This window comes from Indicator indicator, chromosome 14 (assembly GCF_027791375.1).
Source record: "Indicator indicator isolate 239-I01 chromosome 14, UM_Iind_1.1, whole genome shotgun sequence".
Lineage (NCBI taxonomy): Eukaryota > Metazoa > Chordata > Aves > Piciformes > Indicatoridae > Indicator > Indicator indicator.
Genome location: NC_072023.1, coordinates 17,052,438 through 17,068,683, shown reverse-complemented (window position 1 = coordinate 17,068,683; position 16,246 = coordinate 17,052,438). Strand labels below are relative to the sequence as shown.

At 40.4% G+C, this 16,246-nt stretch overlaps 1 protein-coding gene across 4 annotated transcripts in view; it reads right to left on the bottom strand.

Annotated features, from left to right (window-relative positions):
- DENND5B (DENN domain containing 5B) overlaps positions 1–16,246 on the bottom strand; it is a 105,788-nt gene that overhangs the window by 51,874 nt on the left and 37,668 nt on the right. For 2 of the 4 annotated variants that reach the window (XM_054386547.1, XM_054386548.1), the window contains exons 2-3: positions 9,918–9,983; positions 2,853–2,962 (exon numbers count right to left, since the gene is read on the bottom strand). In XM_054386547.1, the coding sequence (XP_054242522.1) occupies positions 2,853–2,962; positions 9,918–9,983 (176 nt within the window). The remainder of the gene's footprint in view (positions 1–2,852; positions 2,963–9,917; positions 9,984–16,246) is intronic. The other 2 variants (XM_054386550.1, XM_054386549.1) reach the window with 1 other exon arrangement.

Sequence of the window (16,246 nt, the reverse complement as noted above, 5' to 3'; positions counted from 1 at the left end):
AGGATTAATATGTGTTGTAAAAACAAATGAAAGCTGCACAAAGACAGACAAAAAGATACCTAATCCATACTCCATCTTTTGAAGGGGTAAGTATGAGATACCCTTTTCCTAAACACAGGGGTGGGACAAACACACATTGTAATCCCACCCACTCCTTTCTCCTTCCAGCCACCATCAGTTGCAGATATTTCTGAAGCAAAGGTTCCCTCTGGACCATTGCCCATTAGAACTGCTTCACCTCTTCTCCATTAGATCCTCTATTACACTTTTTAAGCCCCTGTATATTTTTTATGTTCACAACATGCCATGGCAGCAAGCTCCACACCTAAATTGCAGTGTGAATGAGGGGGTGGAAAGAAACGTGCTTTTGTTTGTATTTAAGCCTGCTCCTTCAAATTACACTGGGGAGCCTTTAATTCTTTTATTTCAGTACATGAGATGTTAAATGGACAATGATGCTTCAGAGTTCAGCAGAGTTCAGAAATACAGGAAAAAATGTCTATACCTTGGTGAAACAGAGAGCTCAAATGGGAAGGGGTTTTCCTAAAAATCTCATATTCTTCCTTGCTGAGAAGTTCAGTTTGGTACAACACATTACTTGCAGAATGACCACAGAAGATAGTGTATGTGACATTTGGCAGCAATAATCCCAAAAAGGGGGGGAGGAGGGGGAGAAATAGTTCCCTTTTAAAGAGAACTCTGTACTTTGATATATTCTTTGAAAGGGAAAGAAAACATGACTCATTGGCAGAGTGATTGCTTGGGACTTCAGGGGGTTGTTTTTTAAAGTGACAGGATGGTTTCAGAAGGCAAGTGTAAATTCCTCAGGCATCCAGCAAAGCCAGAGTTTGCCCAAGTTAACCTTCCAGAATTTATGCATTTTCTTCTCTGAAGAAAATCGTTTCTGGAAGCTCATATAAAGCAAATACATAAGCAGAACTAATACAGCAAGGCAAGATCAGAAAGGCCGATAATTGCCTCAAGGGATTTTGCAGAGGTGGATATTCCTTTAAATGATGTTTAAGATCAAAACAATATAGAAGTGTTCCAAAGGCTGCTGCTGGTGGTAAATGACTTTTTTGGGGTGTTTGTTGTTGTTTCTTGGTGTTGTTTTTTGGAGTTTTTGTTGTTGTTGTTGTTTGGTTAGCATTTTTTGTTTTCTCCATGACACACTGCAAATGAAAGATGTGTTCTTCAGCTATTTGATTTCAGCTGAATGCAGCTCAGTTCAATTATTGTATTTTAATAGGTCTCTTGCTGGAATGCTCTTTAGCATTCCATTTTTGTCTGATAATATCATCACACTTCATGAATACTAGACAGTTTTAACTGTAATGTGAGAAGACAAACAACACAGCAATGCCAGCTATTGCCTGTTGCTGCCACATTCCTCCTGCACACCCCCTCTTCACTTCTCCTCTGCACACCCCCTCAACTCAAAGGCAGAGCCTTGGTAGTTGAGTTAGTACCATCTTAACTGTGCTGATGAAGCATCATCCTGAGTCCTTCATGTTTTCTGTACAAGCACAGTGGTGTGGGGACCAGCCCAGATACCACACCATCCCTACCAGTGCACAATTTGAAGTAGTGCATAATTTGAAACCCACAGTGGGCAGAGGGAGTGGTCAGGCTCATCTCTGCCTTTCCATGCATGTGCAGTGCTCTCTGTACCACTGCTATTTCCAGCTCTAGTGTTTTCATGTTAAGTATTTGTCACAATGCTAAAAAATAAAATTCAGATGGAAATTGAGATGAGCTTTAGATTTCTCCATCTTCACGACTGCAGAGAAATTCCAAATGAATGCTTGTACCTGCAAAAGCCATTTTATTGTGAGTTTTATCTGTTCCTTGTATCACTGGCTCCTGGTTGAGGGCCAGGAGGTTTTCCTGACTTCATACTTGCAACTGTAATGTTGGTTCTGTAGCTAGTATGTAATGCTGCCCTCCTCAAATCTAAACTAGATTGGGGAAAAGGGGTTCCCTAGCTTTCCAGTTTTGAGTTAGACCCAATACACATTTTTGAAAACAGGTGGAAGCACTAAGATTGTTTACTATTATTACAAGTGTTTACTTTTAAGTCATAAACCAAATAGCATTTTCTGTACTGGGAAGTTCAAATACCAGTAATCTGTTGTCTTTGCTAAGATATGTTCTTAACAAATGCTTTGGTGATTTTGGAAACATCCTTTGAATAGCACCTACTTGGGAAAATTTCCCCAAGATCATCAGTCTTTCAGTTATCATTGCCCCCACTCCAGAAACTGTTTCCTCCTCCCTCCCCTATCAACAGGACTTAGCCACATGGATGTTCACATCAAAGTTAGTTAAGAGGAAAGAGATGTACAGAAGATGCATTGGTCTACAAGTGCCATTAGAAGTGACTACCCAAAAAAGCTGTGGTTTAGGTAAGTTCTAGCTTCTGCATAAATATTCCTTTTTTCCTTGCTATATGCAGCAATAAGGGGGTTTTGTGATCAAAAATTTCATGTGAATATTATCATCTTAAAAATTCCTTGGTTTACCTCCTTTCCACTGGTGGACATGTATACTGGGTGACTACATCCCTTCCCACCCAGTCACTGAGATGGTGATTAGACTTGTTTCATCACAAAGTAGACTTAACTAATGAGAGAAATGCAGCATTTTACTTTTGTTGTGTATGAAAGTATTCTGTGTTTTCACAATACCTATTCCTCCAGAGCTTTTCAACCAGCAACCTAAGAGCAGGTGGTCTTAGTTCCAGCAAAGCACTTTCATCATCACATCACAAGAGCTGGTTGTAAACAACCCAGGAACTACTTGAGAGTTGAAGCTGCCACGAAACAGCCCGAGAAGACAGTTTCTCTACCTACCATGTTGACAGCATCCTGGTCAAAGGGGTTCCATTCAATGTTCTGAGGATAATGGGCCAAAACTTTGGACTTGAAGGTTCTTCGTAATGGACTCTGGTCAAAATTCTCTCCTGCAACAAACAAAGCAATAATGATTTGTCACAGCAGTGAGGCTTCAGAGAGCTGGCTTGGGTAGCTTTCTTTCACTGTGTTTTTGTTTTGGTTTGGTTTGGGTTTTTTGGTTTGGGGTTTTTTTCCCTGTGAAATCTGAAGGGCATTTTCACTCCCAACAGATGTATTACTATTAGAAAGAGAAACAGAAAAGATACACATTCAGTCTGATCTTACCCTCCTACCCACAAAATCTTACTACAGAGGCAACACAGTATTTACAGCACGGGAATTTATTGTTAAGAGAAAAATTAATGCTGGAATTTTATTTAAAAAGGCCCTGAAATTAGTTGAATTCTCCACCCTCTCTTACAGCTTGAACATCTAGAGATGGCTCTACCTAGATGCTGAAAAAGCACTTTCTCTCAAGTTTGTTAGAAACTGTCTTATGGTCAATAAAAGGTATGAGCACCTCTCAGATATTATAAATTATTCAAAGATTCATTATAGATCTTTTTAATACCACAAGTCCTGTGTGAAGATTAAACATCTATTTTTCCTACATCAAATTTCAAGGACAGACTTCTTCCACACAAAGAATCCAGCAAGTGCAAAGAAATGCATCCAGTTATCAGCATATGAATAGTGATGTGGTTAGTGGAGCTTTCACCATTGGATAGTACACAAAGCTGTAATCATGGAATGCATTAGGATGGAAGGGACCTTTAAAGGTCATCTAGTCCAAGCCCCCTGTAGTTAGCAGTGACATCCCAAACTAGATCAGGTTGCTCAGACCCATTAAGTCTGACCTTGAACATCTCCAGGGATGGGCCCTCCACCACCTCCCTGGGCAGTGTTTCACCACCCACATAGCAAAGAACTTCCTCCTAATGTCCAATCTAACTCTATCCTTCTCTAGTTTAAATCCACTTCCCTTTGACCTTGTAAACAGTCCCTCCCCAGCTTTCTTCTAGGCCTACTTCAGGTACTGGAAAGCTGCCATAAGGTCTCCCTGGAGCCTTCTCTTGTCCAGGCTGAACAGACCCCAGCTCCCTCAAGCCTGTCTTTGTAGGCTCCAGCCCTCTGATGATGTTTTGTGGTCCTCCTCTGGACCTGCTCCATCAAGTCCACGTTCTTCTTGTGGGAGGGCCCCAGAGCTGGGCACAGTACTCCAGGTGAGGTCTCACCAGAGCAGAGTGGCAGAACTACCTCTCTTGACCTGCTGGCCACATTTCTTTTGATGCAGCCCAGGATGAGATGTGCTTTCTGGGCTGGAAGTGCCAGCACATCTAGCTTTTCTTCCACCAGTACCCCCAAGCCCTTTTCTGCCAGGCTGCTCTCTATCACATCCTCCCCTGGGCTGTACTGATAATGAGGATTGCTCCGATCCAGGTGCATGCCCTTGCGCTTGGTCTTGTCGAACCTCATGAGGTTTACTTTAAAAGACCTTCTTAAAAATCTATTAATTATATTTCCATCTACCACACTTTTCTCAGGTATCAGGTTACTAATGTCAGGCTTCTTGCTTTAAAGATTACCACTGGGCCTTTCCTGAACAGTTCCTTCCTCACCTGAGAGAGACAAGGGGATGGAAGTTCACAACATGTAATGTTTTTCACCAAACCTTATTTTGCACTCAAAAGCACCCTTTGGGACATCTTAGTGTTACCTAGATGCTGCTCAAAATGAGTGGCTGAAATAGAACTGGATTTCATTTCTTTAAGAAAAAAAAATCTTTATACTTAAAGACAGATCCAATATTTGATTTATGTTTTTAACGAGAGGTTATTTTGGATGAAAAAAAAATAATCACTTGGCAAGCTCTAAAGGCAATCCACCATTCCTACAGAAATGTTGAGCTACAAGTTACTAACCTCATTGACACCTCTCTGAAGGCAAGATGGACCAGAGGAGTATCATTTGTGTTTGCTGAATTACATACAACAGACAAATGTCCATGCAGCTGGCAGCCTCTGAGTGACATTGCAAAGTTCACCACTCAGTGGTTACTCAAAGGTTTCTGAGGTCACAACCATTTGGCACTTGCCCTTTGCTCCTTTCAAAGCACAGTCCATACAATCATTTGCCTCAGACTGAATTAATCCAGGGAAATGTCTGTAAAACTGCTACTTGAAAGCAGAGCTTCTCAGTTTTTACCTAGCAGATCAGGATCTGTGGGTAATTGTGGGGAACGCAAGGTAACAGAGAAAAACAGTGGCAGTTCACAAGGTAAAAATTACCCAGGCAAAGTTATAGGAAGGTTGAAAACCATTTGTTGTACAAAATCCTTAACACATCTCCAGTGCAGAGGGTAGAACTGCCTCTCAAAAGCTGCAATGCCAGGGCCATCACAGCAGCATCTGCACAACAGAGGGCAGATGGAGGAAGAAAAAGTGAGGCATTTCTTACATCAATGCCAGCCCCACTTGGTTAAGAAGGGGAAGCAGAGGCCCATGCTGGAGCTTCCCTCCACAAGAACATGTGTGGGCAGGAGGAAATTTCTTGAGATTTAAGTCAGCTGTGGTGGGGCTACAGCTTGCTGACTGTATGAGCCACTGCACCAAGTGAGCTTGAGGGCCAGGTGGGGGAGAGCTAACCAGATCTTTCAAAAGCACTTGCCTTCAAATGCATTCACAGATAAGGTTTAAAATCTTTTCCTTCCCAAGATAACCTGCATCTTTAAAATTTGAGATATTTTTATACAACACCTCATTTTTAACACAGGATTCAGACACAATGCAGAATGTGCTTGATTTTGGTGGGGAACCACGAGAGGAAAAGCTTCCACAATGACATTTTGTGCTTGAGAGGAGAAAAAAGCCCAAGATGATACAACACTGCAGCCATACTCCCTGAGACAGAAATAAATGGAAATGTTAAGATGTGAGGAGCTCTGGCAGGGGAATCCAGCCTGCTTCTGAAATTGCTCAAGACAAACCAGAAATCCAGCAAAGGAAATAGAAATAAAGAAAAACTGAAATAGAAATAAAGAAAAATGAAGGTATAAACTAAACTGGATCAAATGAAAAGACATGTCAAGGTTTAGCTGATTAGCCCATCATATCCATCAAGCTGGATCAGATTTGCCATTAGCTGCTATGACAGTACAGAGAACAAGCTCTATGAAGACCCTCTCCGTGCTTGGTTACAAAGCTTAGACTGAAGCACACAAAACCAGAGATCATTACTCTATCCTACAGAACAGTAGAATAACCTCTTAGATTGGTCCAGAAGTTCTTTGCAGAGGCATTAGAAATTAAGATATCTTGTCATCCACCAAGTCCTAAAGGTTCACAAAATAAAAATCCCATCGAGTGTATCCATCAAAAATTCTCTCTCCAGGCATGCATTTCAATACACTTGGCAACATCTTTAATTCTTAGTAGCAGATAGCAATTAATATGCTTGATAATCAAATAAATATGCATGAGCTTATTTCCTAATGAGACTTTCAATCTTTCTCACATCTGACACAGTTTACCTTGTAACTGACTTAGCAGAAAGGCAGGTATCTGATGCTAAAATCTTTTGGTTGCTTTTACTAAAGTTCAAAGAGCAACGTGGATGACTTCATTACATTCTTTATTGTTAACAGCAAGTGATTGCAGGAGTCTAAGTTTCTTTAAAGGTTTCCTTTTTCATGACAAAAACATGTTACTGTACTCTGGTGGATACTAGCTGGGTAAATCTCTACAGTTCAGAGGCTCTCAGCAACTCTGCAGTTCAACGGTTGAGCCCTTCACAGGTTATTTAGGGGCCAGTTTTCTACCCTACATTGTGTAGGTGGTGTAGAAACATTTTTTGCTTGAAGGAGTCCCCCAGTGATGACAGTCCACAACTAAACAGGTTAATCATCTTGTAATGGCATGTAACTGTAAATGGGATTCCAGCAGCAAAGCACATTAATGACATCATTTACGCTTTCTGATGCCTGTGCTCACTGAAAGACACCAAAGAAACTGGAGAAGGCTTTGCCCTGTGCGCTGGGCATGCTCAGGAGAGCCCTGCCTCTGGCACATGTGAGACATGGCATCTCAAGAGGATGTGGCTCTGTGTGTTTAGATTGAGTGGGACAGCAAACCACCCAGTTTTCACCTAAATAACTTCCACATGTACATGTAGACAGAGGGTTACATGCCTCGTAGCTTTACACTTGTATTTGGTAGCACCAACCAAGCCTGTGGTGGAGCAGAGAGGGCAGCTCCTGGATGGTGCTAGGTGCGGTCTTGCATTTAAGCTGTCCTCTGGCGTTAGAGCAGCAATGGCAGACTTTGGATGCATGTCAGAATGCTCAAAGGTATTTAGGAAGCAGTCCTGGAAGTGCTCTCCACAGGAAAATATCCTCCTCTCCTAGTTTGGTGTCTCAATTACTACCTAATTCTAACAGACAGAGTTGTACTTATTTCCAAGTTAGTCCAAAAACCACATCACTTGGGATATAAGAGTGGGGAAGGCCTCAGTTCTTTGCTGGTTTTGTTGTTGAATATTCTTCACAGCATTTTCCTCATAAACCACCTTCTCTTCTTGACAGGCAGCATCTGGACCCAGTGGAGGAGAACCAGGTGTATGGCAAATAAACCACTCTAATCATGAAAAACCTATGTTTCAGTCAGATCTTGGACACTGTTGCAAATGCTCATACAGTTGCTTGGATGACAGATATGTCTAAAATGTTTTGTTTATGAAATACAAGCATTGCTTTAAGAGATCCAGCTTCCCAAAACCAGCAGTAACAATGTTCTAGTAGGCTGACAACATGGATTAATTTTATCAAGACAAGTAAATAGCACAAATAACTTACCTTTACAGAGTGTTTGCAAGGTTCGCATTTTACTACTCCAGTGTTTTTTTAAAAAAACATACATTTAAGGTAAAACATGCACACAGAAAGTACTTTTCTTTTCCCCCCCCCAATCAGTGATCATGAGACAGAAGAGTCAAGAAACCACACTGAAGTGAATCAACTGGTCATTAGCTTGAAAGGATACAAGATCACACCCTCTACACAAAGTTGTGTCCTGGGAAGCTACGCAGGGTAAGCTTTTAGAGAAAATACATAATCCAGGAAAGAAATTGCACAAGGATACAACAGAAAGCAGGCTGCATGTCAGGGTGAAATGTCATCATTTGGCCAAACTAGCAGGAAACACCTTGTCTCTCACAGAAATGGGATGAGAGATGTGAACCATGACAGCCAGCTCCACACTGACAAGCAGCTGGAAGAGAACCACAGGGAGAAAAAACTTCTTGGCAAATGTGAGGGAATGGATCTAGACTGAAGGGAGGTACCTGATACTATCAGCCTAGGTAGTTCTGAAATGTGGAGCTCATGCATGGGAAAGAAAATTCATTTAGCTGTTATTCTAGACAAACAGTGACTTTTCATTAAATCTGCTATGTGATTTTAAGTGTTTTGCTTGCTAGCTTCAAAACAGGATTGGCAAGGCACATTAAAAATGAATCAAGTATCAAATGTGAATTGAATCCATATTCTGAAATATTAATGGCCAGACAACAGCACTATGAATACAAACAGAATCACCTTACCTGATGTGTGGCACCCATTCATGCAAACAGCACATCTCATAGGGTAAGCTGCCTCTCAGAGGCAAATTAAAAACAAAAATCCCTTTGCTATCAGGATATCTTTTGAAAAATCATTCAAATAGTTTTCAAAATTGTGTAAAAAGTGTCAGATTAAAGTTCTATTTCAATTGGATACTACATTCCATGTCATGGTGGTTTTAAGTAACTTGTGGCTTGACTTTAAGGTACTTAGTTTTAAAGGGCCATTTAGTTTCAGTTTAAAAGCAAATGGTGAAGTGATAGATGCTAGATCAAGAAAAACAGTGCTAATTTCATTTCAAAATGAGAAGATGTCTCAAAATTAGAAAAGAAGCCTGGTCTGTGTTTCAGATGAAGGCTAAAATTACTAGGGAAATGCAGCTGCAGTTTGTGAGGGTGTCACTCATGATGGCTTTCATGAGTGACCATATTCAAAAATTTAGCCATCTTAAGATTTAAGCAGATGTTTTAATTAACTATCACAGCTACACAGGCATACAAAAACATGTACCAAATAGGCAGAGGCACCCTCCATCCACATTCTCTGGCCCAGAGAATGCAAGCTATCTGCCACTCTTTCCAGGCTCTGGAACGTTGACAGGAATGCTTGTGACCACAGAAATAAAAATATCTTTTATTCCTTTAGAGGAACACCCTAGGAACATGATTGTGTGCAGTGTCAAGCTCTCTGAAAGCTCTCTCTAATTAAAAGCATTCAGCACACCCAACTATGTTGTTTCCCTGCAGGCTGAACTTTGCTAAGCACTGGATACCTACATGACCCTGTACAAGAAGCAATAAATGCACAACAGCCAAGCGAGAAGACAAGAATAGTAGTGCTTGGATGGGGAGCAACAAAAGCTATCAATTTCACTATTTAAACCTAGGTAGTGCAGAAGCTGTGCTCTGCTGCTTTTCTTCTGTGCCTCACCATGACACCAAGGTGGCAGTGGTAGGCCAGTTGGAGTTCAAGGAGATTAACTCAAAGGCATTATTTCTCATCACATAGTCTCATAATCTTACAAAGGAGGGAAATTAGCTGAAAGGGAGGACCGGGACAAGGTAGACAAAACAGTTTTCATTTCAAAAATTTTAAAAATCTGGGTTGCCTGGGAGATGGTAGTGAGCTTTTGTGAGGGCTGGACCACAAAGACCTAGCATATCACATATCCACCAAGATACCACTAGTGGCATTTTGTTGGAGAGGGGAAGCACATCTGCCAAGAGAGCTTCAAGAAACAAAAGAAGATTTACCAGATATTGATTTAAATTAGGTAAAAGGATGAAAAAGTCCAGGGGTTTTGGTTTTGAATTCTGACCCATAATTTGATTCAAGAGGAGCTGGAAAATTGAAAATAAAGAGATAGAGAGGGCTGATGATTGGGTTTTTTGTCCTTAACCCCTCTTTACCTGAGGTTTTGTCTGTAGTATCTGAGCGCTTGCCATGGAGATCTGCTTCTAGCCATTTGTACAAGACTATACAACATAACAGAGATAAAAAAAAACAAAAACAAGCATGAACAACATGAAAGGATATACAAATGTACTGGGGAAGGAAAAAAAAAATGTGAAATGAAACATTAAACACTCCCCACTGCAACCTCTCTTCCCCCTCACTGCTGGCAAAGGGTAAATCCACCTGATAAACAGAACCCTCCATGGCTGTGTGACTATAAAGGTGTTGAACACGATGACAGACACTGTAGAAATACCTGTCAAAATTAGTAACAAGATTAAATTCTCAGCACTTCAAACAGCGTGCTGCCATACAGCTCCTTGATTATGAAAGACATTCTTGATCACACAGCAAGCAATTCCAGAGCCTGTGAAACTCAGCAGGGGAAACTACCAGTTCTTTAAGTGGTGCAACTAAATCCAAGAAGTTACCTTCAGCATTACACTGTTAGCTGTGTGGTTACACCTTCAGTGCTGTACTGCATGCCATTTTCAGGATTTATTCAAGCTACCTAATAGCTTTGTTCATAATTTCTGTCTCATAATAGTTTTGGTTTTGTTTTTTTTTTTAGACTACAATTTTAATAAATAAGCTATGTTTAGAACTTGGATGAATAATTTTAATCTCTTCCACTAACAGCTACCCCAGTAGGCACTTCTAACGGAAGTGCTGCTAGCATGTCTGAGGTTTCTTCCAACTAGTTTGCTCATCTCCTGCAGAAAAACACAAATGTTTTTGCTGATGCCATAGGATTCTTTCATCACAAGTCCCATCTGTACACTACACAAACGCATTACACAAGCCTTCTCTATTTTCATATGCCTGGAGTGTGTCATTCAGTTTCAAGGTGTGCATTCAGAGTATTTCCACCATGCCCTACTACTTGAGCAACTGTTAATCCAAGCATCAGTCTAGAGGTCTTGGATAATTCTGCCAAGGCTGTACTTCCTGGGAAGGCAGCCCTCAGCAGAGGGCACAGGATTCCTTTCAATAAAGATTTTTAGATGTGAATTTGTATTTTAGGATAATTTTATTGTTTCTTTAAGAGGCACCTGAAGATGAGCCACATTCAGATCTGTAGGATGATGTTTTTCCATTTCAGGTGTCTTCAGCTATTCCATTCTACTTCTGAGCTGTTTGAATTTGAAAACTGCATAAATATTTAAATTCAAGGAAATTAAACAAGCAATTGCCAAAGCTGGAGACTTCCCTTGCTAATGGTCCAAATCCACAAGGCCATTACAAGCTTGTCTGTCAGGCTGCCCTCACAGCTTTCCCCAAAAGTCCTTTACAACATTATCAACTCAGAGGGAATTTGGCACTGAACTTCCATTGACTTAGCCACCACTTCTGCAACAGGAAGAATGAAAAGGAAAGACGTAACAAGTCTTAGATGGATGCACAGCTAAATGGACTGGGACAGGTTCTGGTTTTGCCACCCATCTTAGTATTTTGACCACTTATCATCATTGATCATATGGCTACAGAGCCACAGAACTTCTGTAAAAATTCCTGCACAAGAAATCAGATGACAGAGGGTCACTGCCAACAGTGATATAAATACAGAGCTACAAACAATGTTGTACAGCCTAATTCTTTATATAAACACAATGTAATATAGAACGGAATACAACAGAATACAAGTATTGCCACAAAATAATGGCATTTAGAAAAGGCTCAGTATCTAAAAAACCCTTTAAAAAAGGAGCTTTGTCCATCTGTAAGAGTTATTGCACAAATCTAAATACAGAAGAAAATGCTCTAACATGAAGTTTAGTTTGCCACCATCCCTTCCTTCTGACCTTGATTAAAATATTTAACTATCTGCCTACAGAGTAACATTATACAGCATCAACACTTCTTAAAATAGCCCCAAGTCCCAGCTGCCAACAGACCACAGACATCCCACTATACTAACAAAGAAGTATGAATTACACCATCACTTTTACATCAAAGTGCATTATAATTTTGTCAAATCCAGAAAGTCATGGTTTGGGTTATTTTTTTGTAGTGGAGTGGGGAGAGTTTAATAAACAGCTACCTGAGGCGTGGTGCTCCTACATTATTACCTTGGAGTCTGTACCCATATGCAGGAAACAGTGGTCTGGGTTTAACACTGGACTTATACTTCCAAATACAGGGAATTACTTGCACCTCAGGTCTTTATTTTCTCTAGAAATCAAGGGTTGTTCATACTGCCAGCCTGCCTTTGCAAGCATGGGCTCCCAAACGACTCTCAGACAGCATGCTCTGGAAATCCTTAGTCTATTCTGCTTATTTACAGCTTATATATATATATATATATATATAAAGTACTCAAACAGCAGATTTGAATGTGGAATCGATTAGTATTTTTATTAATAGATAAAACAATGTGAGCAGTTATTAGAAGTTCATTTAAATTAGTGTCTCTTGCATCATTATTCTTAAATTGCCTGCTAACTGTTTTGGTTACACAACAAATGAGCCATGTCCATAACCATATGAAAGTGAAGGGTTTGAAATCCACCTCCCAGTTCCCAGAGAACACTAATAATATGAAAGACTTTCAAGCAACAGCAAGAGACTGACTGAGGTCCTTAAGCACAGCAAAATGCCAAAGCTCATCAGGTGAGGGGATCCCTGGCTTTGGAGTAACTGGCACCTGATTTCAGGCTTGGGCTGAACTGCCAAGGTAGTGAAGGCATTTTAGATGCCCTAACATCCTCTGTGATGTCTGGATGGCTTCCTACTCATTGCAAATCCCATTTCCTGCTCCTTGTCTCACATGTTCACCTTCCTTTTCAGAATGAATGCAGAATGAGGTATCCAGTCACAGCTATTGCACAGGATCCCGTCCATGCTTGTCCTTTCTACTCATTTACAAGGGCAGGACCAAGACCAAATGTACCTAATTTCTGTGTTAAAACATGACATAGTTTTCAATTCAAATTAATCTTAAAGCAGGTTTTGTCTTCTACTGGGACAGAGGTAGTAGAAGAGTCCTGTCTCAAGATATGCTTTATGGTGTTGATGTTTCTGTAGATAAGAAAAGGAAAGTGATTAAAACAAACAAACAAACACAAAACACCAAAAACTAAACAAATAAAACAAATGAAACCCCAACCTCAACCCAAAAAAGACCAACAAAAATCACAAACAACCATAACTTGCCATCCTAAAAATCCCTGTACTGTTACTATTTAGGAGAATTTTTCAGGAAACTTAGTTTTGGAGCTTTTTAGTACAAGAACAACCAGCTTTATTTTTATAATTACAGCTCATTTCCTTATCTTTTAAACCAGGCTGTATTAAGACAGTCTTTTTAAACTACATTGCAATGCACTTAATATTATGCACCAGTATTAGTGTCCCTTGGCTCATCAGAATGGCCACTTTCAGGTGTTTTGCTACTTGAAGTTAGATGCAATTTCACCAAAGCTGCATTTATGCAACAGCAGCAGAGTGTGAATAAATTCACTGATAACACCTTCTGCCACTCTAATTAGGTTAGGCTTGCAAATCAGTACAAGAAAAAAAAAAAGAAAAAAAAAAGGCTTAATTTGGCCTGGATGATTTTCAACACTAATCAACTTCGACATAAACAGAGCATGAAGATGTCCATACCACAGCACCAATAGTCAGCTGTGCCTGATGTGGGCTTGCTTTTTAGTGGCTTTCTTTTTACCCATCTTGCACTACCTTGAGTCCTTGACTCCCTGGAGTTAGCACTGTTATGCTGGGCAACAGATGTCTCTGATTTAAAGGAAGCCCTTGCTTTCCAGCATCCCCAAGAGCAGTCCCTTGGTGTGCTGAGCCACAAAGAGTATCCTAAGGACTCATGGTTGGGTTTTAATCAGTCCAGGCTGTGGTGGCCAGAAGGAAGCTATCCCCAGTTTCTGAAGAAGGTTTTTCTTCTTCACGCAGCACAATCCACAACCCAACATTAGCACTCAAGCTGGCTACTTAAAACACCCTGAGCAGGGACAGCTTCTTCACATTCCTTGAAGAGACAGTTTACCTGCAATGTTTAGACAGCTGGTTTTATCAGTGGGGCAAGAGGTGGATTTAAAGAGGATGGATCCAGAATTAGCTCCCCACTGTTCTGAGTTTCATTTTGTTTGTTTGTTCGTTTCTTTTGTTTCTGGTATACTGTTTACAAGCAAAGGGTTACAGCAAGGCAGTGCTTGCCTGTGAAAGGCTGCAGCTGCCAAACTTTATGAAAACTCAGTTATAGGTGGTTTTGATAGCAAAAAGGGTCTGGCAAAGAAAGAACTTTGTTTCTTATAGCCAGGAAAGTGTTTTCACTGGCCTAGATGACCTTTGGAGGTACCTTCCAACCCTAACTGTTCTATGATTACATGAAGTCGAAACACTCCCTTGTGTAGCACAAACCGATTTTTGTTTAGGAGTTTTTGAGAAACTGCTGTTTAAGCTGCTGCCAGTAAAGAAATGTTCTTATGACAGTCCTTAAGATTAGTCTTCTGATCATTTTCAACAACTGAATTCTTTTAGAAGAAAAGACAAAATCTTCCTGCACACAATGGTAAAAAGAAGTTACCACAGCTCCCACAGGGAGGAAACCGATGAGCAGGAATGAAGATGCTGGCAGATGAGGACCCGTTGCCCACACAGCCACATTGGTCCTTGAAGCTGGTACTCCCACTTAAAGGCTAACCAGGAAATCATTTCAGTTTGGAGATTGCTCTCAGTTGTTTCAACCCAGCTGTACTACAGTAACTGAACATCAGCATATTGCTGCAATTGCTTCTATCGTGGGCAAACCTGCCACTGAAAGAACAAGACATTTATACAGCATGCTGAATGATGCTCTTCTTATTAGCTCTGGAAAAAGAAAAAAACCCCAACAAATGGAGTTTTGTCAACTAAAAGTTGACATCTTTGCAAGAACCTACATGTCTTGTTCAACACCACCTGCATTTAGAAACTGTTTGAAGAACAGGTTGCTGCCAGTGAGTTTACACAAAGGATCGTTAAGAAGTTGTTGGTGCACAGTAATTGCACATCTAAGCCACATGAAAAATATTCCTTGTGCTTAAGTAAACCATGACTAGTTAGATATACCTTTAGATGTTTTCCTTTGCAGCAGAGCTCTGTATACTTCAGAAAAAGCATAAACAACCAGATTTATGATTTCTCATGGCTGACTATGATTTCTCATGGCCAGTTTCCAAGTCTACTGAAAATACAGAAAGCTGAAACCAGGACTTAAACACCATCCCACAGCAAAGACTCAGGATTCAAGTTCAAAGGCATGGACCAATAACAATCTCCCCATGCAAGCTAGACTACAGGTAGAACATTCAAAGTACAGCACCCTTTCTAACTCATCTCTAGATTTACTTCAGACCCCTACAAAGGCAAGCCAGGAAACAAAAGCCTTTGCCTTCCCTTAGTGCCTTGGACAGTATTATGTGCAAAGCATCTCTATAAAGGTGGATCTCCATCAAGAAGGCCAGAAAAGTGCATATTTTGCTGATTATTTTAGTGCCCTGCTAGTAGAGAGGAGAGCAACAGAGAATAGAGATCTGAATAACCCTAAAATTGGCATTTAAGGAAATATTTTCTCTTTACCACTAATCCACTCATGTTTTAGTGCCTGGATTCTAAGTTGACTGGCACACTAAAAACACATAGGTAGCAGGCATGTAATTGCTGTTCTAATTTTTAAATTAGGTGTGAGTTATCAGTGACTACAGAGGCTACTTCAAAACCAAAGCATTTAGAACCACCCCAAAGAGGCACAAGAGCCTCTTGACCATTGCACACAACCCATGTTATTTCTGCATGAGATGTGATATATTATTTCACACTTTCTTTCTGCATAAAGGGGAATTTTAAGGAGTTAAATATTTCACATAATGGAGCAAGTCATACCATGCTGCTTTGGAAACCTCAGTAACCATCTGAGCATACATTAGAAACAGAGTGTTCACACTGAGCAGGTCAAGGCTGGATTAGGCATGGACCACACCATATCTGAACACATTTTAGTACCTACAGTTTCTGAGCATACAAAGGTCTGGCAGGTCTAATAAATGCAGGGGAGTGCATGCAAAAGGAAACAGAATTAACAAAATGTATGGATATAGCAACACAGCCCTGAAAACAACAGTGTCTTGGTGTGACAATGTGAGACAACTCAATCTGATCATTCTATTATAGAAAACAAGAGCATAATAATGTTGCATAGAGATATCTTTTTTCCCTTCAAATCAAGACAGGAGCCATTTATGGTGTGTGAGGATGGGTTTCAATTGTTCCCATCCACATCCTTATAAAA